This window comes from Schistocerca gregaria, chromosome 7 (assembly GCF_023897955.1).
Source record: "Schistocerca gregaria isolate iqSchGreg1 chromosome 7, iqSchGreg1.2, whole genome shotgun sequence".
Lineage (NCBI taxonomy): Eukaryota > Metazoa > Arthropoda > Insecta > Orthoptera > Acrididae > Schistocerca > Schistocerca gregaria.
In genome coordinates, this window is record NC_064926.1 from 332,099,342 (window position 1) to 332,123,931 (window position 24,590).

Consider the following 24,590-nt stretch of genomic DNA (forward strand, 5'->3'; position numbering starts at 1 on the left):
GTGGCCTGCTAAAGAAAGCAAAGAAAAACTCCTGGTGGTAGTTACAGATGCAGCAGCATGTATGATTAAGGCTGCTAAAGCTTTGCAGGTATTTTATCCCAAGGCAGTTCACAGAACTTGTTTAGCACATGCTCTTCACCGACTGGCTGAAGAAATTCGAACTTATTTTCCAAAAGTAAATGCCTCAATTTCCTCTGTGAAAAAAGTGTTTGTGAAGGTGCCATCAAGAGAAAAAATATTTACTGAAATGATGCCAGGTATTCGTTTACCCCCCCAGCCGATCATCACGAGGTGGGGAACATGGATAGAAGCAGCTCTGTAATACAGTGAGCACTTAGAAGACGTGAAAAGGGTGCTCGACATGGACAGAAACAAAGCAGCAAGTGTCCCAGCTGCAATTAGTGCTTGCAATGAGGAGAGTCTCCAGAGTAAATTAGTGTTTATTAGGACCTATTTCAGTAAACTCCCAGCCACAATCACACGTTTGAAAGAAAAAGCAATGCCTCTATTTTCTGCCCTTGAGGTCTACGAAACAGCTGTCGTCAGAGACATACCAGGAGAAATAGGAAAGTGTCTTCACAGCAGAATTGACAAAACTGAAGCAAGGAATCCAGGTTTAATGTTTCTTCAGGATGTGAATAAGATGTTACAAGGAGAATCAGAAAAACAGCTTAATGGTTATTCTGTAAGTGACATAGTCTCTTTTCGGTACTGTGACCATGTGTGATGTAGAGAGATCTTTCTCTTTGTATAAAAACATTTTAAGTGACAGAAGGAAATTATTTCTTCCAGAAAACTGTTAAAAATATTTAATTGTTTATTGCAATAAAAGCAACTGATGATAAAATAGACTGAGAGAAAGAGACAGACAAACAGACATTAATAAATATTAACTTTGTTAATTAATGTTTTAAGAATAATTGTATAATCTGATTACTTTAGGTGGATTAAAAGATGTGAGAAAGTTGAAATAATGAAATTTATTTATTATGCATATTTTAAAATTTTTAGAGCATATTTATCAGATTTTTAATGCATAGATGCATGCGTATATTCATACTTTTCAGTGCATATAAATCCGAGCACTACTTATGAGTCTACATAACATTTCCGGTCAATGACCCAACCAGCGCCCTTCCTGTAGAGTCTCCTTTGTACTCTGGGTGCTTTCTAGAAAACTTCTGCATTCTGGGTTCTGTTGCATTGCCTTTTTAAATATGTGATAAAGTATCCTCTATGTGGTGAGTAGCAATCTAACCTTTTCGTACTATTGTTATTACAACTGCTTAAAAAGATATATATCAGATGTATATGTGTTGGTTTCATACATCAGGAGATCATAGTAACAGACTGTATGTGTTTATTTTCTCATAAGGGCTGTATCCAAAAACTGAGCAATTTTCTATCTTTTCTGTACCTGTCAACTATTCCAGCACCAACTAGTTGGGGAATAATTACCTGTTTTTGAACACACATTATATTTCATCGTTGGATTTTCCAATTACTGAGTTTTCATACAGCAGAAGTCTTTAGGATCTTAGTGAAACGAGGAATATCTTGTAAAGGTGTATTCACTAGTTTCAATATTATCACAATTTGTGCCATTTTAAGCTAGAAACCTTTACACTAGAGGAAGAAGACACTGAGGTCACAAAAATGAACATGCAAACTCACAATCTTGATATTAGCCATAAAAGAGACTTTCACCTGCTTAACAGAAACTAACTTTAACAGCAAAAAGCTTGTATGTGGAAAGAGCTGTTTTTTATAATTTGTTACCAAATGATATTAAGATGTTCACAGGAGATACTTTTTAAATGTCTCTCACCCCTTGGCTTATCCATAAATGCCTGTATCACTTGGACTTTACACAAATAACAATGTTAGCAACAATCCTGTCCTAGAAGTATAGTAGTAAATTGCATATAACACCAACTGCTCCCTGTGGAATGAATCATTGTCCTACTGTTTGAATTATTTATTTAATTGTAGCATGTTGTTAAAAATAATTTATATTTTGCTGACATTGCCTAGGCACATAAAATTGTGCATTGTGCATTATGTGCAGAAAATAAAAAATATACTATTAGTCAATAGTAACTTGAATGTATTCTGTTCCTGCAATATAATGTGTTGTCCTGTTCACTCAGAATGCACTTCTTCACAGCTTACTGATTCATTCACATTCTTAAAAGACTTCAATGAAAGCTACAAAAAGTCATTTTATTAGATATAAAAACAAGGAATTTTATGTAACAGTAAGCATACAGATAATGCCATGAAGTAAAACTGATACATTGTAACTTACATGACTGTATCACATATCAAATGGTATATGAAAACAGTGCCCCCTTCTTTTTTAATGAATGTGCTAAATACAATGATGAGGCATTAAATATGTGCACTCATTTTAAGTCCACTGACAAGAAAAATAGATGTACTCCAAGCATAAAATCCTCTGGAAATATTTTTTATACTTGCCAATGCTCACACAAAAGCATGAATACAGTCTGAATACAATAAGCACACACAATACTGAAGATGCACAAAGATAATGCTGAAACTGGGCAGTGGAAAAAACAATAACTGGCACATCAAAAATCCTATTTGGCTTTGCAGTTACATGTTACATACAATATGTTATCAAGAGCACTGGGTAATTAGTAAATTTACTTACCCACAAAATAAGAAAACAAAACAGAGAAAATATATTAGTGTAAGCTGTTTTCTTTTGCAGCAAGATATAAATGATGCCAAAAAATGGAATGACTTTTGTTAGTGACAAACTAGTCCAATAATGTACAGTTACATTTCTTATGAAAATATCATTTACAGAAACCAACAACAAATGAGACACTTTTTATGAGTTTCAAATATGGTTGAGACATTAGTACAGTAATGAACCTGTTACAGACACAGTTGTAGAACTTAGACCAGGGATCACCAGGAACAAAGATGACATACTTTTTTTTCAAAAAGTTAGTATGTAAACTTACATAACAAGTATTTCAGAAAGACTGTAAAACACTATTACCACCTTCACATTGGTTTCTCAGGACCAGCCAGATAAAAGAGATTATGAAACATCCAGGCAAACAGACACAATTTTTCCTTGGTTCATGTAAGAAGATGGATTAGTCCTTGGATGAAGTAATTCCCTCTCCCCCAATATGCTGCACACTAAAGCGCAAATATAGTTTTGAACACTAAATTAACCTACAAAGTAGCTAAATTAATTAACAATTTTGGTGTGGTCACCTTCACCAGAAAAGCATGGTTTGTCTTGGAAGAGAAGACATGACCTTGGCAACTGTGTGTTACTATTACTGGAGCCACATACTGAGGTGAGATGAAATGAATTATTACAGTTATTAACCTAATGTAAGCTTCCAGATCAGTTATTGAATAATTGAATATGTTTGGGGATACTGATAGACCACACTCATGTTATTACAAGGATAATCGTCATCAAGTAATTTACAAGTAAATGACATCAACACTGGTCTTGGAAAACAGAAGGGACAAGAGGAATTTACAGATCATACTTTAGCAAACTATTGGTCTAATGGATAAAAATAACACATAAGAAATATCTTTCCTGACAGCAAAGACTGGAACTAACTGACAAAGTTGCGAATTGCTTGGGAGAGATGAGATCATATGCACTTCTTAGTGTAGTTAATTATCACCTGATTATATTTATGGATTAGGAAGAGAACTTCCATTACTGCATTTAATGTCAGAAGCGCAGGTGGTGTTCATTGCAGTATGTCAACTAGATACATTTTTAATAAGTGAATATATTGCACATATTTCTGAAGAAATCTCACATGTGATACCATCTTAGCAAACAGTTACAGACTGTTCTTAAGTTACATCAGTAACTGCTAAAGCCAAGGCGAAAATGAGAAGACTGTGCAGAATACTGCTTCAAGTGTGAGTAAGCCCCATATCATGAAAAAAATACTGAAATATTTGTTAAGTCCAAGTCAGAAAAATATGTTATTTAATGGTGTTGACAAAAATAGTGTTTGTTGAACTATGATGGAGTACCATGAAATACTCAATAACACTCCTATGCTAAATTAATTTCTCTGCGTGGTTACAGAGACATGTTTTCCTAGCTACTCTGAAATATTAGACCTCTTGTTTAGTTCAGGTTAACTGATAATATCTTTAAAATCTGGACCTTGGGCCAAGACACTATCCTCATTTCTCCACAACCTTATCATCATCTCTCCCATCTGCTTCAGCTGGTTCCCTCAGCCCAGCATGACACCTTCCTTGACACTAACTTTCACCTCGGCAGCAATTCCGTAAAAACCTCTGGCCATATCAAGCCCACCAAACACTGACATCACCCCCATTCTGATAAATGTCCTCCATTCCAGTGCCACATCCACAAATGCCCTTAATCCTCCAACAATCCAACTGAACGAACTCTAAAAGGAGCAACCCCTTCATTATCTAATATCACCTCGGACTGGAACAGCTTAACCACATCTTATGTCTGGGTTTGACTACTTACGTTCACCTGCCAACTCGAATGAATGAACACTGTCAAACTGTAGCCAAGAGCAGAGTTGACCAACCTGAACATACTACTGAGCACAACATGATAAAACTTCAAATAAGGCTGCATTGCAGCACAGACCATCTTTATGATCCCCCCAACCAATCCCGCAATTCTCCTTCTCTCGATCTCCACACCCCCTCATTCTGAACCTCTCTCTGTCCTTGTTTCCATGCTCACAACTTACTCTAAACTTACACCCTCCTCTGCAGTCTCCATCTTCCTCTGCTATATAACCATCCCCCTTCCCCCAGCCTCTCCTCCTTGTAATTGTACTTTACATGACTCCCTCTTCCTGCGCCAAAGCAAGCTCACCTAGTTACATTCCCATCTATTGTGTTTGCTGCCTCTTGCTCGCAGCTGTGAGCCAGTTCCCTCCAACTGTGTGCTTACCTCTCTCCCCAACTCCACTTGATACATACCTCCAGCTATACTGCCAGTAAAATGCAGTTGACCAGGACAATGCGCCAGCCAGCCGTGTGTGTGTGTGTGTGTGTGTGTGTGTGTGTGTGTGTGTGTGTGTGTGTGTGTGTGTGTGTGTGTGTGGTTGTGGTTGTGTGGGGGGGGGGGGTGTTAACTACTGGATACTCTAGCTATTGAATATTCATCAAAAAGTTTATCAATGTCTGTCTTATGTGTCCATCGTCAAAGCCACAATGCTTCAGCTATATAGTGTCTTCAAATTTACTACTTTCATTTATATTATGATTCTTCTGATTATACTGCTTAACTAACATGCATCCAACAAAAACTGATGCACCAGTAAAAAAATGGTCAACAAAAACTTATTTATCAGTTGCTACACTGTTACTCATCAAGGCTTTTTAAATGACCATTGAATTTGTTTTTCATAAAGGAGATGATTTTATAAAATTTTAGATCTCTTTGACAAATATAAGAAAGCTTTCAACATCAAATGCACTAACATTACTAGAGGAAAATGTCGTCATAGATTTGTTTTATAAGTACCATAAAGATTTTACAGTAATCTAATACTGATGGTGATACAACGCCAGTAACAAAATTCAGCTAATATGAACATGCTGATAGAGAACAGTTTTAAAAGAAGTAAGTTGTAAAAATAAAGTTGTAATATTTAATATACGTTGAATACAGAAGGGAACAATGGCATATTTGCCAAAACTGGATTTGAAACATATTAAATAGTGTTTTATAATGCTCAGATCTTACAAAATTTTCTTTTGTTTCACACGACTGATAACCAGAGTTGTCAATTACTACATTGTTACAAATTTACTGACCTGGCATTTTTTTAAACATAGTAGTGTGGAAACATCTGTTGTATCATAGTTGTGCATTTATTTTACTAAACAATTACTTTTAGTTCTCCAGATTTCACTTTGTACTGTTATACATTGACTAGAAAAATTTTGTAAGGTATTTCAGCAAATGAAATACCTGTATTACAAGGTCATTTGTAATGCCTCATTGAGGTCTGAAACCTTCTCCATAATTATACTGAAATAATCACTTAGGTTAATATAAAAGACATCAAAGAAGAAACAGGATGATCACAAAGTAAAGTTTCAGTTACATGAGTAATTAATTTTTGGTAAAACATGAGTATTTCCTTTTGCAGTAGAAAAGCTACTGGCAACAGCCATGGCATACATAATTCCTCTGCTAGTTGCTGAAATGTCTCTAACAAATTTATTTGCTTCTCCTATTTACTATCCTTGAACCGAACAAGATGTTTGGAGACTATTACAAAATGAATCTAGAAAGTAGAACCAGTGTCATTTATACAACTGCAATGGTATTTCAGTTTACGTTTGGCAAATCGTAGCATATAAATCTTTACTTATTATAAATTCCTAAATAACTAATAGTAAACACATAGATCAATGGAAAAACAAGAATGTGAATGTTGCTTATACTTAATAATTTGTGATACACACACGTCCTTTGAAAGATATTGTACTTTTTAGAAAATTATTTCGCCCCATGCAAAATTTCTCCTTTGACAGTTGACCTTAATCTCTGCTAAGAAAATTCCATAGAAACGGAACTGAGTGTCTGCAATAAGCACCAAAATTTTACAAAAAAGATTGGCCTCTAACTACACACACTGATATTTGAGAAAATTAGGTCTCTGTCAATCCTTATCTGTAGAGAAGTAGCCACATGACAATAGATAAGAAAACATACTGCAGTGTACAGCACACAATTCCATTACCACAAAACTTCACAAATTATACAACAAATAAATGAAACACTGTTCATTATACTAATATCAATGGTAGTCTAACATTTTGTTCAAGAGGAAACAGGGAAAGAAAATCAATTTCAGCATGACATTAATATAACCTGCTGCCCATTCCACATAAAATTATACAAAGTTAGACAGCGTTGCTATTAGAGCAGAAGAGTTCAACTGAATTACGCTGAGCAAGACAATTTTTGATTTTGTAAAAAGTTGTATAATACAATCTTTTGAAAAGTCATTGCATTTTTGTTTCATTTAGTCACATGTGAGGTAGGCAAGAGCTTCGATACTTCACAGTCCTGCATGCAAAGCACTGGTAACATACATAAATTGAGAGATAAAATGGTAATGAGCATTTAAGTGTTATGAGCAGTTCGTGCTTTAATACTAACTACCTGGCTATTTTCTCAGCAAGTACTCAATGTGCGTATTAATATTACTCTGACAGAGCTGGACGTTTTTGTGCATTGAAGCAATGACTACAAGGCCACTGACATGTTCAGACCATTTGTGCTTCTACATATAAATACTAGATTCAATTATAATAAACATAAATCTTGGAAGCAAAAACTCACAACCTAAGATTGTTAGAAAATTATGACTACTGGGTAATTACACAGAACTTTCACACACAAATTGCTCAAGCAAGAAAACTGTAATTTTATTGGACCTACTTAGAACTACAAATCCTGTAGAACTTGCAATCAATGGCAGTGACTGATTACACAGAATTTGACTTATTTAAAAAGTCATCTGTTTGAGAGTTCAGTACAAAACCTCACTAATGTAAGGAAACATTTCCATATTTATAAGCTGGAAAAAAATGCAATTTTGGGTTCCATTGAATGGTACACTTATAGTGGGAGAAAGTTTAGAAAGAATAGTTGAGATTCCAATATTAAATTTATAACTAGTGGATAGACTCCAAACATGAGGCAACAACAAGCTGAATACTTTTTACAACAAGTAAAAAGAACAACTTATACATATTTCTCTTGGACATAATTTATATGTATCACAGAAAGATGAAATGAACTGATAAAATTGCTTAAAAAATTAAGCTCAAACAGTAAAACACTGGCAAATAAAATTGAAATCAGTCAACATGAAAATAACTATGGGTAGTTATTCATAAGATTTGTACAAACTGTATTAGGAGCAAGCCAAGAAATATGCTTTAGTAAAATGTCTTCAGCAGTCTCAGCAACAAACCAAATTAAAGCTCAACCATAAAAGCTCCAATATGACTGGCATTCTACTATGCAACTGGCCCATTCTCAACTACAGGTGCAGCATCTGTGTTTGCTTTAACACAAATGGTACCAACACTTTCATGGGTTGGATTGGAATATTGGGATGCCACCAGTAATCCTTCATCGTGCTCTGGTGCAGAACAGCCACTCTCAACTGTAACTTCTGTTTTCTTCTGTGAAATATGTACACTGTCCTCTGTTCCTGAACACACTGCCAATTTTTCTGGTTCCCCATTGGCAAAAACATTATCTCCTGGTGGCAAGCACTCTGGAAGAGTAGGTGCAACTTCATCCTCTGGCAGTGAGGCACAGCTTCCAGCAGCTGTGTCACTACCCTGTTCTGCAACTGTTCTCAGAACGCCATCCACCAAACTATTGGCGAACTGTTGTACCGATTGTTGCTGATCAAGATCACGAGGACTCTGGGATGGTCGTGATATAGGCAATGATGAAGGGCGGTGTGGTCTACCATACGGGAAACCGGGAACACTGTCTGTCTGTGGTGTATGCACAGCTACAATGTCAGTCTGTGTACCGGCAGTGTCAGCTGAGAGGACCCGCCTCGGCTGCTGAGAAGCACAAAGGAGGGACATGCGTTGCATCATGCTCTGCATTGAGCCCTGCAGCTGCTCCACCTGTAACATGCAAACTCATATTACTCATATAATATTTCTTCTTTATAACAAGAATATCCAGAATTCATTTACCAGAGACAAAATAAGATGGTAATGTGAACTTGTTTTTAATAACCAAGAACTGTTCATTAAGATGCCAGTTATGAAATATGATCCATTTTTGTGCGTTTCTTTGTGGAAATGACAATGTTAAGGGAGGAAAGTCTTTCTGCTACAGATTAAATATTCTCTTTTGGCAAATATCTTTCTTTATCTGTTGTTATTGTGTACAGAAGTTTTCAGTGATTCAATATTTCTCTTCCATCACTCAAGCTCATTTTTATGTGTTTTAAAATTTGGCTGGTTGATCACTGGATTAAAAAAGAATAAGTCACTTTGCAACACACTAAAACCCAAAATATATTTGTCAGCATATGAAGCTGCAATAGAGCAAAATTTGAAGGTGCTTCTGAATAATTCTGTCCTATCACAGTGACTAGTATGACGTATGCCACTACCAGACAAAAGGCTTAATTGACTGCGGCTTTTTATCCCTCACTGTCTGCCACAACACCTCCCGAAGGAGACAATACTCTGCAGGGGTGTTCCCACTATACTTGTATTACCTGGCTACCACATCTGCTTGCACATTCCCCTAGACCTGTATGTGTGCACTGGGTACCTAGCAGAAGTGTATTCTGTATACTTTTGGTAATTTTTCAGCTGAATACATTTGTTGTGATGTTTTAAATGCAGGAAATTTTTATTTCCGTGATGGTCTATTTGCTCCATTGCCCTCATGACTACGTACATTGTCTGACAAAAGGTAAACACCCAGAAGGGAAGGAGAAAACAGAAATGTAACTTCACAGACTAAGAGGTTATGTGATGTTATTCCAGTGATTACACACTGAGAAAAATTTCCACAGAACTTGGCAATATAAGCCTATTTATCTGTATGACACTGCAATCCCTTTAGCCTGAATGTGTGTGCACCGATTCAGTTGGGAAGGGCATTGTAAAGCCACTATAATCCTGGGAGGCAAGCTGGCCTACACCTGTTTCAACTGGCCCTTCATATCCTAGATACTGGCACTGGGACACAGTTGACACCTAAGGTGGTCCAACACATGTTCCATCAGAAACAGATCTTGCTGGCCAAAGGAATACCTTAACATCACACCATTTCAAAAAGAAGTGTGCCATGTGTGGACAAGCATTCTCCCATTGAAAAATGGCATTACAATCCTGTCACATGAAATGGAACATGAGAATGCTGGAGTTCTGTGATGTACTGCTGTGCTGTCAGAGTTCTGTCAATTGCTACCAGTCAACTGCTCCTCACAGCATGATGCCAGGAGTAACACCACTGTACCTCTACAAAACATTGGAGGACTGTGACCTCTCCCCACATTGTCTCCACACTTGCAGATGATCATCTAGGTAGCAAAACAGCAATCCATCACTGAACACAATGCGACACACACAATGAAGGCTTTCTTGATCAGGTGTCTTAGCTGCAAGCGAATCTTTGGAGCTGTATAGCTGTGATCCAGCAATCAGCAGTCTATGCTGCCATGAAATCACTTGAAACGCAACAGTCTGTGTTAAGCGTTAACAGCATGCTATGCATGGAGTGGTGATTCACAAGTCCGGCTGCTGCTAGTCCCTGACAAATGGTGCAGAATGACATGGAATGTTGCAGAGAATTCATTACTTGTTCTCAGATGGATGGTGCACAATACGGCGATCTGACCTTGTGATAGAAGTAGTCAACTGGAAAATTGTACAAGTATGACAGCCCTGATGTTCCTGTGCAATCCAACATCAAGCCACTGTTACTACTTCCAAATGCCCCACAAATCTGTAAATTACACAACTTAACCGACTGGCCAGATGGCACCCACAATGAGGCCTCTTTCAAATTGTCAGGTGCTGATAATGCTGTCTTACAGGAGTATGCAGAAACACTGTGCTGTTCGCAGTGACCACTCAACATTTGAAGCTATTCATGCCCTTATATATCTTACCAGAGCTTGCAACAACACTAAACACAAACAAAATCCTTACACTCTGCTGACCATACTATTTGTCAAGGACAACTGCAATTCTTAATATTTTACAAAACCACCAATGATGTGTTCATATATGAAGTTACAGTGACAATCAACTGTGTTTGTAAGGCACTGTTATATACAGGAAATTCCTTAGGAAGGGGAATACTGATGGCACACTTAGCAAACATTTTTGAAGAGCCAACACAGTGCCCTTGTTTGGAACAACCATTACATTCTACAAAAAAATTGTGGGGCTTATCTCAAATATTACAAGTATAACATAAAGACTTAGAAGATGAGCAATGCACTGAATACAATAGTTCGCACCTGGCAAGTTCAGAATTGTCTTTGCCAGTTAGAGGGTCTTTGGTGTTCTCTCTGGTGAAAGAAAGGAAGTGGGCTGCGTGAAAAGTAAGGGGGCAGTCGGAACAGGGCAGTTATGGTGGATGGTAGATCCAATGGAACATAGGGGCATCCTGGAGAGCAATAGGGCAGCATTGCCTGCACACCATTTTTCTGGTCTGATGGTAGTGATTGGTTGGTATTCTCCATGCAGTGCGATGTGGCTACTGATGTACCATACTGGACCAGCCTGATCCTGTCCTGGCTGGCTTTGTTCATGCAGTACCCAAGTTCCTCCCACGGAGTTTGAAGCAATTTGGCACAGCCTACCAGTTGTGACCCCTTCTGCACTAGACAAACGGAATACCTTTACCACAGGATTCTGCAGGGCACTGGGCCAATGTCTTCTTTGGGTTCTGTGGTCAAGGAATGAGCCCAGTTCTGCTTTCTTATGTGTGAGGTGAGTGTCATTTGTACGTTCTCCAGTGACTTGTCTTCATTGCTGCTGTTGGTTGTGTTTAAAGCAGCTTCATTCTGGCCTTCTGTTTGCTTTCTCAATTTTTTGTTGTGATACGCTTCCCCATTTTCATTTAATGTGATTTTGAAATGGTTTTTGGCATATGTTCATATCTCTCTCCAATTGGGATATTTACTTGTGTTTAGAGTGAATGTTTTAAACAATTTTGGGTGACCAATTTTAAGTAAAGTGCAAACAGTTGTTTTCATGATTTAATTTTAAGACCCTGAATCCAGTGCCTAATTCTAAGTCACATCTTGTCACAATGTTGGCCTTTATAAAAGACGTTAGCTTTGTTTAGTAGCATTAACTTGTTTCTTGCAGTCACTAAGTTTTTTCTTTCTGCTTAGATTCATAACAACCTTTACAAAGAACACGAGGAATTTTTTTATATAATGCTTGCCTCTATTAAATTATACATAAACTGTGCCAAACATAATTTCATGATAACAACAGAAGTTCTTAAGAACATCTGATTTGACTGTGAAGCTAATAATTGGTCATTGGTATATCTTGGGTTGTGAATGTTAGTTTGAAGGCTGCTTCTGCATTTATTAAGAGAGTGATGATATTGGTTCTATCTTTAGGATATTACTAATTTGATCATTGGCCAGTAGCAATACCGGCTTTAATTTTGTATCTTACCTGTCCCTGTTAAGGTTAACTAGTGTCACGAGGGGAGTTAACATTCAGTGCACTTATTTTAATTTTGTCTTAGTTTTTGTATTTCCTTAGAGCCGGGGCAAAGGCTTTGGTATAATTTAACCAGAAATTTGCTGTAAATGTTGCAGTCCACTACCTATCTTGCCTTGGCTTCTTGTCAGTAGGGGGCTGGGTCCCGATGTCTGTGCCTAGAGTCTGTTGTGTCGTCTGTGAGTTTGTGCCTTGATCTGATGGGAGGAGCGGGCAGCTGTTCTATTACTTCATTGTAATTTTCAGTTTATGCTGTGCCTCGACATGACTTTCAATGTAAATTATAATTATTTAATGTTTTGATAAATTTTAACTTTTTGCAAAAAAAACTTTTAAAACTTTTTTTAGCTTTGTATTGTTGGTTAATAAATAGTTTTAAAGAGTACTTAGTAACAAATGATGTCCAATGGTTTTCCCCAACCTTTCCCCTAGGACCTGTTGGTTGGTGTCAACCTATGATACAAGGTTTTGTTGCCTGTGTCAGAAGTTAAGCATAAAGTGCATTTATTTTTAAACCTTGTCAACTGCAAAACAAATCTGAGGCTGTCAAGAACACAATGTGATCTTCTGCTTCATCTTGACCATAAAAAAATGAAATTAAGTTCAAATCTATTGATACTCTTAGTTTCTGCCTATATCAACAATTGAAAGGCTGTGTTTGCGAATTACTGCTACCTGAAAAATCATTTATAATTGTTACATTATACAGATTCCCACAGGGAAAATTTCACATATTCTTACAAAGCTTTGAGTCTTAATTATGACACCAGTCAGACACAATAAAGGAAATTATGGTATGTGGAAATTAAAATATTAACTTCCAGGAAGAGTATGATAAAAGAAACAACTTGGAAACTAAACAAAACAGACAAATAATAAATTGTAGCCACCTGGTAGCCAACACATTTAATAATCACTTCCTAGAATTAGCTCAGAAAATTGGTACTGGCGTTTCAAGGCATAAAGAAATAGAATATATGCAAGAAGCAATGCCACAGACAAATGCAAATTTCAATTACTCCATATTCTGTCAAAAAAATTAATATAAGTAACTCCCTCAAAACCATGAAGTCTATGTAACTTAAAATGAGCATTAAAATTCTGTGGCATCTCATTATCAGAGGGGATGCATCCACACATATTGAAATTGGCAAATGTCAAGACCCCTTTACAAGGAAGGCTGTAAAACACATTACTAATTACCAACCAGTTTCGCAACCTATCACCTCCTCAAAGCTGCTGGACACTATTATGTACCCTACAGAACATTATTTTTAAATTCACAGATTAGATTCTACAAAATCTGAATGGCAAAATGCCACCAACTGGCATTTTCTATGACTTGTCAAAAGCATCTGATTGTGCAGTTCACAGTACTCTTGGAGAACCTCAAATGTGGCATCACATATCTCATTAATCATTTCTCATCCAATTTAACTAAAAGAATGCATACAGAAACTTGAGAAGTGCAACAAATGAAACAGAATCTCCAGAATGGAGGGGGAGAATCTTTATAGGTGTACCACAGGGATCAACTTCTCGTCTGCTCTTGTTCCTGTTATGTGTGAATGATCTTCCATGACATATACAATAGGCAGAAATAGTTCTCTTTGTCAAGCCTAACTTCAATATTTGTAAAATTTGTAAATGATTTTGCAAGTGGATTGTAACTGAATTTAGATGAAACAATATACATCCATTTCAATACTGCACAAGGTTCAGCACTTCATTAGAAATAACACATTAGGGCACATCAATAAACAAGTATAATGTGTGTTGTCCATTCTAGAACCTCTTGTAGACAGTTCTTAAAACAGCCGTGATAGTGGCAACAGCCCCATAGTACATTTTCTCCCCTTTGAAGGTTGTTGTCAGCAATCAATCACAGAATGACAACAATAGTAACAATGATAAACATGACACCAGAAGGAGAAAGGGTTTACACTGACCTTCACTTTGCTGGGTCACAGAAAGGAGTGAGATAGTCATAAAATCTTTGCCTAGCTACCAAGTGATATAAAAAATTTAATAGATAACGAAATAAACTTCAAAAGTCTAGCTGAAATATAACTTTGGATAACAAGTACACTGTCTTTGTTCTGCTGATGTTTGTTTATTTTAAACTAGGTTTTGGCTTATTAGGCCATTCAGGAAATAATGACTAGTGTCTGAAAGGGCCAATGGTTCTTAAGTAACCAAACATTATAAGCAAAGACACAGTCCTTAAAGTTGAAATTACACTTTACACAATGGACATTATTAAGCACAATTAATAATTAAACTACACAACATTACAAGTTAAATGGATATAATGCTAAAGTTTGTGAGGTCTTGACATTGGCTGTAAAACTTTTAAACAGTACACTCTTAATTTACGTTTTTGCAACAAACATGATTTTAAACAATGTAAACTAAACTTTGGGCAATGGACAGTATTATACACAATAATCAAAATACACATCCTTACAATATTACAGGCTATAGGATTATGACACCACTGTTTATGAGGAGGTGACATTGGTTGAGAACTTAAGTGAGCACTAATAACTTATGTTGTGCAACAAACATGTTTTACACATTGTCTTTTCATTTCCTCTTCACCGGCAGGAAATGGTTGTCACCAAAGGAGATCTGCATTTCTCACTATGAGGTACAACAATACAGTTAAATGGATCATGTAATGACCAGGTGATATGTCATAAGCTCTAGACAATGCAGATTCCAACTTCCACATGTAAGACGTGAAGTAACACCCTGTCCTTTCTGTAACAACGCACTGCATAATGTCAGAAGACTCAATCCTGATTGGTGGTAGTCGCAACTGAATTTATACATTCATCTCTCTCTCTCTCTCTCTCTCTCTCTCTCTCTCTCTCTCTCTCTCTCTCTCTCTCTCTCTCTCTCTCTTTCTCTCTCAGTACAGCAACAATCAAGTGAAACCTCCTAGCAGATTAAAACTGTGTGCCAGACAGGAACTCAGCAGAGGTACTGCCCGAAGTAAAGCTGTGAGGACAGGTCATGAGTCTAGCTCAGATAGCTCAGTTGATGAGCACTTGCCCATGAAAGGTAAAGGGCCCAGGCACAATTCCTAGTGTGAAAGATAGTTTTAATCTGTTACAACATTTCAGTTCAGCACACACACTGCTGCAGAGTGAAAATTCATTCTAGAAATAATCAACGATCTTACACCTTTTCCTGAAAACATTGTAAAGGTCTTACATTGTAGAACATGCAGTGCTGAATGGCAGTAGGCAGTTGCCCTGATTCCTTCTTGCTCTCTGTAACAATTCTGTGACATTTTGGCCCGACAAAGTGCTATGAAGTTGTTTGTACAATGGAGGGTCAAAAAAGTTACCATTTTGGGTATTGCTGCAGAATATATGCAATCCCGGTATTGGAATGACTCCTTACCCTCTTCCTTAAAACCCACATCCTTTCGTCTTTCCCTCCCCTTCCCTCTTTCCTGATATATATATATTAAAAACAAAGATTCCAAGACTTACCAAGCGGGAAAGCGCCGGTAGATGGGCACAATAAATAAAACACACAAACATACACACAGAATATCGAGCTTTCGCAACCGGCGGCTGCTTCGTCAGGAAAGACGGAAGGAAAAGGAAAGATGAAAGGATGTGGGTTTTAAGGGAGAGGCTAAGGAGTCATTCCAATCCCGGGAGCATGACAGTTGTCACCCATTCCATATCAAACGGTCCCTTCCCAACAGCCTAGGCCTTCGTGGCAAACGAATCTGCTCCAGTCCGGAATCCTTGAACCATTACACCAACAACCTGAAAACAGCTTTCGCATCTCGCAACTACCCTCCCTACCTGGTACAGAAGCAAATAACCACAGCCATTTCCTCATCCCCTCAAACCCAGAACCTCTCACAAAAGAACCCTAAAAGTGCCTCACTTGTGACAGGATACTTCCTGGGACTGGATCAGACTCTGAATGTGGCTCTCCAGCAGGGATACGACTTCCTAAAATCCTGCCCCGAAATGAGATCCATCCTTCATGAAATCCTCCCAACTCCACCAAGAGTGTCTTTCCGCCGTCCACCTAAACTTCGTAACCTCTTGGTTCATCCCTATGAAATCCCCAAACCACGTTCCCTACCCTCTGGCTCCTACCCTTGTAACCGCCCCCGGTGTAAAACCTGTCCTATGCACCCTCCCACCACCACCTACTCCAGTCCTGTAACCCGGAAGGTGTACACGATCAAAGGAAGAGCCACGTGTGAAAGCACCCACGTGATTTACCAACTGACCTGCCTGCACTGTGACGCTTTCTATGTAGGAATGACCAGCAACAAACTGTCCATTCACATGAATGGACACAGGCAGACAGTGTTTGTTGGTAATGAGGATCACCCTGTGGCTAAACATGCCTTGGTGCACGGCCAGCACATCTTGGCACAGTGTTACACCGTCCGGGTTATCTGGATACTTCCCACCAACACCAACCTATCCGAACTCCGGAGATGGGAACTTGCCCTTCAATATATCCTCTCTTCTCGTTATTCATCAGGCCTCAATCTCCGCTAATTTCAAGTTGCCGCCACTCATACCTCACCTGTCATTCAACATCATCTTTAACTCTGCACTTCCGCCTCGACTGACATCTCTGCCCAAACTCTTTGCCTTTAAATATGTCTGCTTGTGTCTGTGTATGTATGGATGTGTGTGTGTGTGTGTGTGTGTGTGTGGGGGGGGGGGGGGGGGGGGGGGGGGGGGGGGGGGGGGGGGGGGAGCGCGCGTGCGCGTATATACCGATCCTTTTTTCCCCCTAAGGTTAGTCTTTCTGCTCCCGGGATTGGAATGACTCCTTAGCCTCTCCCTTAAAACCCACATCCTTTCATCTTTCCTTTTCCTTCCGTCTTTCCTGACGAAGCAACCACCGGTTGCGAAAGCTCGAATATATATATAGCCCCCCTCCTCCACATGAACCATGGACCTTGCCGTTGGTGGGGAGGCTTGCATGCCTCAATGATACAGAGCTTCATAAGGCTGCATATGGCAGTTCAATTTTACATTGGCTGTTCTATGAACGAGTAAAAGAATGTGTGCACTGAGCACATTGTCTAACAGTCTAGTCTAAGGACAAGGACACAACATGGTAACAGCTACATTATTAGCTCAATAACACTGTAGTGCTTCAAAAAGTGTCATGTGGCAGTTGATTGGGCTTGTTATTAAACTAACATTGTTTGTTTTACTTTGTTTCTAACAATATATTATTGGAAACTAATGAAAATTTGCCCAACAAAAACATTTTATTTACAAACTGCAAATTTTTGGTGCCTCTGATATACTTTTTGCCAGATTTTGTTTCCCAGTTACTAGTACTTTTTTTAAAAAAGCATTTATAACTCAGACCAATAAATGACTGAAAAAGTGCTTAATAATTTATGGAAAATCTCATATAAAGATGTGAAACAAATACTAACAAAGAGATAGGGGGGCTGGCCAGTACTTACCTCAGCTCAGTACAGCCGATAGATACACAAAAAACAACCGAAAATTTACGTTCCTAGCTTGCGGAATAAATGTTCCTTCATCAGGGAGGAGAGAGGGGAAAGAAAGGGAAGAAGGGAAAGTAGATGTAGTTACTCACAACCCAGGTTATGAAGCAACAGGGAAAGGAAAACAGGGAGGGTAGCAAAGATGGAGGCATGGTTGTCAGAGGGAAGCCAAAGATATTCTACTGTAGGTACTGTGCCTGCTTCAAACCAAAGAGGGTGCGTACAGAAGTAAAGAGGTATATAGTATAAAGATGTAGGATGAAAAGACGCATGAATGGCTAAAGAGGAAAGGGAAAGAGGAGAAGACTGAAGAGTAAATGGGAGTGAGGTTGTTTAACGTAGGTTCAGTCCAGGGGGATGGCGGGATGAAAGGATGTGTTGGAGTGCAAGTTCCCATCTCCGCAGTTCAGAGGAACTGGTGTTGGGTGGGAGAAGCCAAATGGCACATACGGTGTAGCAGGTTCCTAGGTCCCTAGAATTATGCCGGAGGGCATGCTCCGCTACTGGGTATTGGACATCTCCCAGGCGGACAGTTAGTCTGTGTCCGTTCATGTGCTCAGCCAGTTTAGTTGTTGTCATACCAATGAAAAAGGCTGTGCAGTGCAGGCAAGTCAGCTGATAAATGACATGTGTAGTTTCACACGTGGCCCTGCCTTGAATTGTGTATGTTTTACCAGTAGAGGGGCTGGAGTAGGTGGTTGTGGGGGGATGCATGTGGCAGGTTTTGCAGCGGGGTCGGTTACAGGGGTAGGTACTGCTGGGTAGAGAAGATAGTCTGGGAATATTGTAGGGTTTAACAAGGATGTTACGGTTAGGGGGGCGACGAAAGGCAACTCTGGGTGGTGTGGGGAGAATTTTGTCAAGGGATGAGCTCATTTCAGGGGTTGACTTGAGAAAGTCATATCCCTGGCGGAGTAATTTATTGATGTATTCGAAGCCAGGGGTAGGTACTGCTGGGTAGAGAAGATAGTCTGGGAATATTGTAGGGTTTAACAAGGATGTTACGGTTAGGGGGGCGACGAAAGGCAACTCTGGGTGGTGTGGGGAGAATTTTGTCAAGGGATGAGCTCATTTCAGGGGTTGACTTGAGAAAGTCATATCCCTGGCGGAGTAATTTATTGATGTATTCGAAGCCAGGATAATATTGGGTGACAAGGGGGATGCCATGGGAACCAGGATGGCTCCCTCCTATGCCAACCTCTTCAACCTCTTCATGGGCCGCATAGAGGCGGCTTTCCTGAAGACCCAACAGCTGCTTCCCCTGGCCTGGTATAGGTTTATAGATGACATCTTTGTGGTCTGGACTCACGGTGAAGAAACACTCCTTAATTTCCTCCATAACCTCAACTCCTTTTCGAATCTGAATTTCACCTGGTCCTTCTCCAAAACCCAAGCCACCTTCCTGGATATTGACCTTCATCTTGTTGAAGCTCAAATCACACCTCTGTCCATATCAAACCCACAAACAAACAAACAACAGTACCTTCACTTTGATAGCTGCAATCCATTCCACATCAAACGCTTCCTTCCCTACAGCCTAGGTATTCGTGGCAAACGTATCTGCTCCAGTGACGAATCCCTCAACAATTACACCAATAACCTGACCAGTGCTTTTCTCTCCCGCAACTATCCTGCAGACCTTGTCCACAAACAGATCACCCGAGCAATACATTCCTCCCCATCCAACAACAATGTCCCTACCCTCAGACCACACAGAAGCATCCCCCTTGTCACCAAATATTATCCTGGCTTCGAATACATCAATAAATTACTCCGCCTGGGATATGACTTTCTCAAGTCAACCCCTGAAATGAGCTCATCCCTTGACAAAATTCTCCCCATACCACCCAGAGTTGCCTTTCGTCGCCCCCCTAACCTCCGTAACATCCTTGTTAAACCCTACAATATTCCCAGACTACCTTCTCTACCCAGCGGTTCCTATCCCTGTAACCGACCCCGCTGCAAAACCTGCCCCATGCGTCCCCCCACAACCACCTACTCCAGCCCCTCTACTGGTAAAACATACACAATTCAAGGCAGGGCCACGTGTGAAACTACACACGTCATTTATCAGCTGACATGCCTGCACTGCACAGCCTTTTTCATTTTTATGACAACAACTAAACTGGCTGAGCGCATGAACGGACACAGACGAACTGTCCGCCTGGGAGATGTCCAATACCCAGTAGCGGAGCATGCCCTCCGGCATAATTCTAGGGACCTAGGAACCTGCTACACCGTATGTGCCATTTGGCTTCTCTCACCCAACACCAGTCCCTCTGAACTGTGGAGATGGGAACTTGCACTCCAACACATCCTTTCATCCCGCCATCCCCCTGGACTGAACCTACGTTAAACAACCTCACTCCCATTTACTCTTCAGTCTTCTCCTCTTTCCCTTTCCTCTTTAGCCATTCATGCGTCTTTTCATCCTACATCTTTATACTATATACCTCTTTACTTCTGTACGCACCCTCTTTGGTTTGAAGCAGGCACAGTACCTACAGTAGAATATCTTTGGCTTCCCTCTGACAACCATGCCTCCATCTTTGCTACCCTCCCTGTTTTCCTTTCCCTGTTGCTTCATAACCTGGGTTGTGAGTAACTACATCTACTTTCCCTTCTTCCCTTTCTTTCCCCTCTCTCCTCCCTGATGAAGGAACATTTATTCCGCAAGCTAGGAACGTAAATTTTCGGTTGTTTTTTGTGTATCTATCGGCTGTACTGAGCTGAGGTAAGTACTGGCCAGCCCCCCTATCTCTTTGTTAGTATTTGAAAAAGTGCTTAATAAGACTAAAAAACCAGTAGGTTTTCCCCATCCCTATTCCTTGGTTCTCCTTGGGTCAGTGACAGGTAGCATCCACCAATGCCGAACTAAAGAATTACTGTAACTATGCCTTCTCTGGGATTCTCCTTACTATTCCTCAGAATATCACTGTCATCACACACACATGAAGCCCATCAGGTGCACCAAGAATGGGGTACTACTGTAGACTAGTAATATTGTAAGTTCCGTGGTTTTGTAGATATTGATACCACGAGCTGACCACAGTGCATTTTCATCTCGTATCAAGACATTTGAGTTTCCAACACTGACAGTGATTTGTTTTACAAATTACTGACAGTTGTGAGTTTGGTCTGCAAGAGTGCAAGCTTCATGTGCATGATATTAGCACTATGGAATCTACACACAAGTCTGAGGCAATGAAGAGTAATACAAAAAAAGAGAGAATAATGAGAAAATGAAAAAGTGTCAGACAATCTTATCCAGGCTAGGGTTTGTTTCCCATGGTATACAATGGTAAAAGAAAGGACAAAAACCAGTCATTTGATGTCAAAGCCACACAAATGGAAGAAAAGATGTGATTGTGGAATAATTATTGTTTATTGCTATGTCATTTCATATAATTTTATTGTCTCTAGTGCACTATTATAAATACTAAATTGCAATAATTTATAGTCTGATAGATAAACATTTTGATATCTTTGCACTGTACAGTGATAATGCACTAAACAGAAGTAATTCTAGTGATTTTCATACTTCCTTCAAATTTCATAAGAATTGTGCTTAAGCCGATCCAGTGAACACAGGATAAATCACTTCTTACTCTCTGGCAGCTACAATTGGGCCTCTGCCTCTGATCCGGTCAGCAGTTGTCAATAGATACTGGAAACTGTTATCGTTGCAACTACCAACGCACAGTATGCAAACTAACAGTGAGTTGCGGTATATTATTATCAGTGTGTTAAATAGCTATGCTGTGACTGACATTGACTGGCCACGAGTGAAGAGCTACAAAGTGATATTTAACAACATTTTCACTTCCTCGCATTATTTCTGCCACAGCAAATTCTTGGTATAAAATGTGAAGTTTTCAGTATCGCACAGCACTGTCTCCCCGTACTGTTCCTAATTACTCAGCCACCATCAAGGTCTAATAGTATATGTGGAACAATGGGGTAAACATCACTGCCATCACAAGGAGTAGAATAGTGCGAGTGGAGATCTCCTGCAGTGCTGACAACATTTTCATTTTCAGCTCATGCTATTTTTTAAACACATGCTGTGATGGAAATGATGCAAATGCAACAAGGCTTTTTGAGTGTACACAACAGAGACATTCATTTCACATGTTACACTTACTTGTAACAAAGTATATGAAGTGAAATGGAATTAAGGCTGCAGCTCGATGTCAAACACTAAGCAGCTAACTGTGCAGTGCCTTCCTGAGTGCCATACAGTTTTAGGTCGTATTGATTGGCAGGAGTGGCTGACTTTACTTCCAATTTATGTCAACTAGTTTCAAGAAGTCCAAGGGGTTCAAGCCTATAGAAAAGTTGAATATGCAATAAATTTCTGAATAGCCATTGTTAATTAACTCATCTGCTTTGACAGTTCGCTGGTTAGCATGCCAACGGTCAGATACAGAGGTACCAGATTTGATTCACTAAAAAAAAAAAAAAAAAAAAAAAAAAAAAAAAAAAAAAAAAAAAAAAAAAAAAAAAACCATAAATGTTTGATGCGATTCATGTTAGGTGATCTGGGTGGTCAAATCAATTGCTCAAATTGTCCAGAATGTTCTTCAAAACAATCTTGGACAATTGTGGCCTGGTGACACGACATCGCTGTTTCGAACATGAATGGCCGCAATTGGTCTCCAAGTGCCAAACATAACCATTTCCTGTCAATGATCAGTTCAGTTGGACCAGAGGACCCAGTCCATTTCATGTACACACAGTCCACACCATTAGTCATTAGCACAGGAGAGGCACTGCAGGCAACATCGTGCTATCAGCAAAGGCACTTGTGTCAGTCATTTGCTGCCACAATCAATCAACGCGAAATTTCGCCAAGTCCTAATGGATATGTTTGTTGTACATGCCACATTGATATCTTGCAGTTATTTCACGCAGTACTGCTTGTCTGTTAGCAATGACAACTCTACGCAAGCAATGCTGCTCTCGCTAGTTAAAAAGTTTGTTGGCCACGGTGTTGTCTGTGGTGAGAGGTAATGCCTGAAATTTGGTATACCTGGCACACTCCTGACACTGTGGATCTTTAAATATTAAATTCCCTAATAATTTTGAAAATGGGATGTCCCATACATCTAGCTCTGACAAACATTTCGAGAGTCTGAATACCTGTTGTGTGGCCATAATCGTGTTGGAAACCTTTTCACATGAATCATCTGAGTTCAAATGACAGCCCTGCCAACACGCTCCTCTTCTTATACCTTGTGTATATTATACTATCACCATCTGTGTATGTGCTTATCACTATCCCATGACTTTTGTCAACATAGTTTAATGGTTTATTATTTGTCTGTAAGGCATGTAAAAGTTTTATTGAGCTCAGCCACAGTAGTTCTAGATTGTGATAACAGATGAATGGTAAGAGGTTTATGTTGTTAAAACTCAACAAAATGGCCAAAACTGCTTTCTTCTGCACCACCTGTTTCCCATGGGAGTTATGTGCTCTGAAACATCTCCTCGCACACCTCTAACAATTGATTTCACTAAAACTTTTACAGACTATATAGCTCGCGCCATCTTTCTTATTCCCTGCTTGGAATTTGTCAATACAATGTGGAAGCCTTTGTGTTGTTTTTAATTGCTGCCAACTTAGGCGATCTACTACTGTATGGCACGATACTGCACTAGCCATTATGCTGTGGATAGCTTATTGTTCGTCACCGAGTTGTGTGTTAGGCCACTTTAGAAAGGTGTTCACAAAATGTTGTTACTTCTGAGCATCACTTCCACTGCAGCAAGTGATTAGTATGAGCAATGTGAGTAGAGTGTGTTGCCAGCACAGCAGGAAATAATCTCGCTGCACCATTCTTCAACTAGAGGTTCACCCAGTCATCTTCAGACCAATGATTAAGAACCTCCTTCTGGTGGTAAATCACAGTTTGAGTAACACATTGATCACTGTTCACTCCCACAATGTATTCAAAAGTAATTAATATGAAAAGAGTTTTCATACTGCAGCAGTGAGCCTTCAGGATCATAGCAAAAATAAAACCAGGAACTTCTTGCAAATCCCTATTCATTAGAGACAATATTCACTCAGTTTATGCCATGTATATATTAGAAACTATAATGCTAGTGAAAGAAGACACTAAAATCACAAAAAGAAATATGGATATTCACAATTATAAAACAAGGTTAACAGAAGATTAACAGCGAAAAGCCCCTATGCAAAGGAGCTGTTTTTAGTAACTTGTTACCAAATGAATTTAAGATATTGACAGGGGATACTTTTAAAAAGCCAGTCAAGCAATGGCTTACCCAAAAATGCCCTTAAACTACAAAAAAGTTGTAATTGTAAAAACTTTATACTTAGTTGAAAACGCACATGCATGTAAATTTACGTGCCATGGGCAATAAATTGAATTGAACTGCAAAACAAGAGTGAAAATTAGAGCACAATCTTACACGTCTTGTCACTTAGTACTATCCTGGTCTTGAATGTATTAATCAGCCACTTTGAGAAGGCTATGACTTGCTAAAATCATGCCCTGAAATGAGGTCCGTTTGTCTGACATTTTGCCTACAACGCCTAGAATAGCAGGGCCAGATGAAGAAAACGGACAAGAAGGTGTTGAGGTTCTGGAGGAATGCGGAATAGGATATCCTCACCCTACTAAGTTCCTTAGTGGTCATCTTGAAGAACTATATCCTCGCCCATGGTAGCATCACCTACAAACAAATCCCTAGTATGGCAGTGGACACTCACAGGGCACCATCCTATGTCAACCCATTCATGGGCCACCTAGAGGAATCATTCCTA

At 39.3% G+C, this 24,590-nt stretch overlaps 1 protein-coding gene across 3 annotated transcripts in view; it reads right to left on the reverse strand.

Annotated features, from left to right (window-relative positions):
• Nucleotides 1-1,454: 1,454 nt before the first annotated feature.
• LOC126282198 (uncharacterized) overlaps nucleotides 1,455-24,590 on the reverse strand; it is a 190,674-nt gene continuing 167,538 nt past the window's right edge. For all 3 annotated transcript variants that reach the window (XM_049981732.1, XM_049981733.1, XM_049981731.1), the window contains one exon: nucleotides 1,455-8,688. In XM_049981732.1, coding sequence (XP_049837689.1) covers nucleotides 8,059-8,688 — 630 coding nt within the window. In that variant the 3' untranslated portion in view covers nucleotides 1,455-8,058. The remainder of the gene's footprint in view (nucleotides 8,689-24,590) is intronic.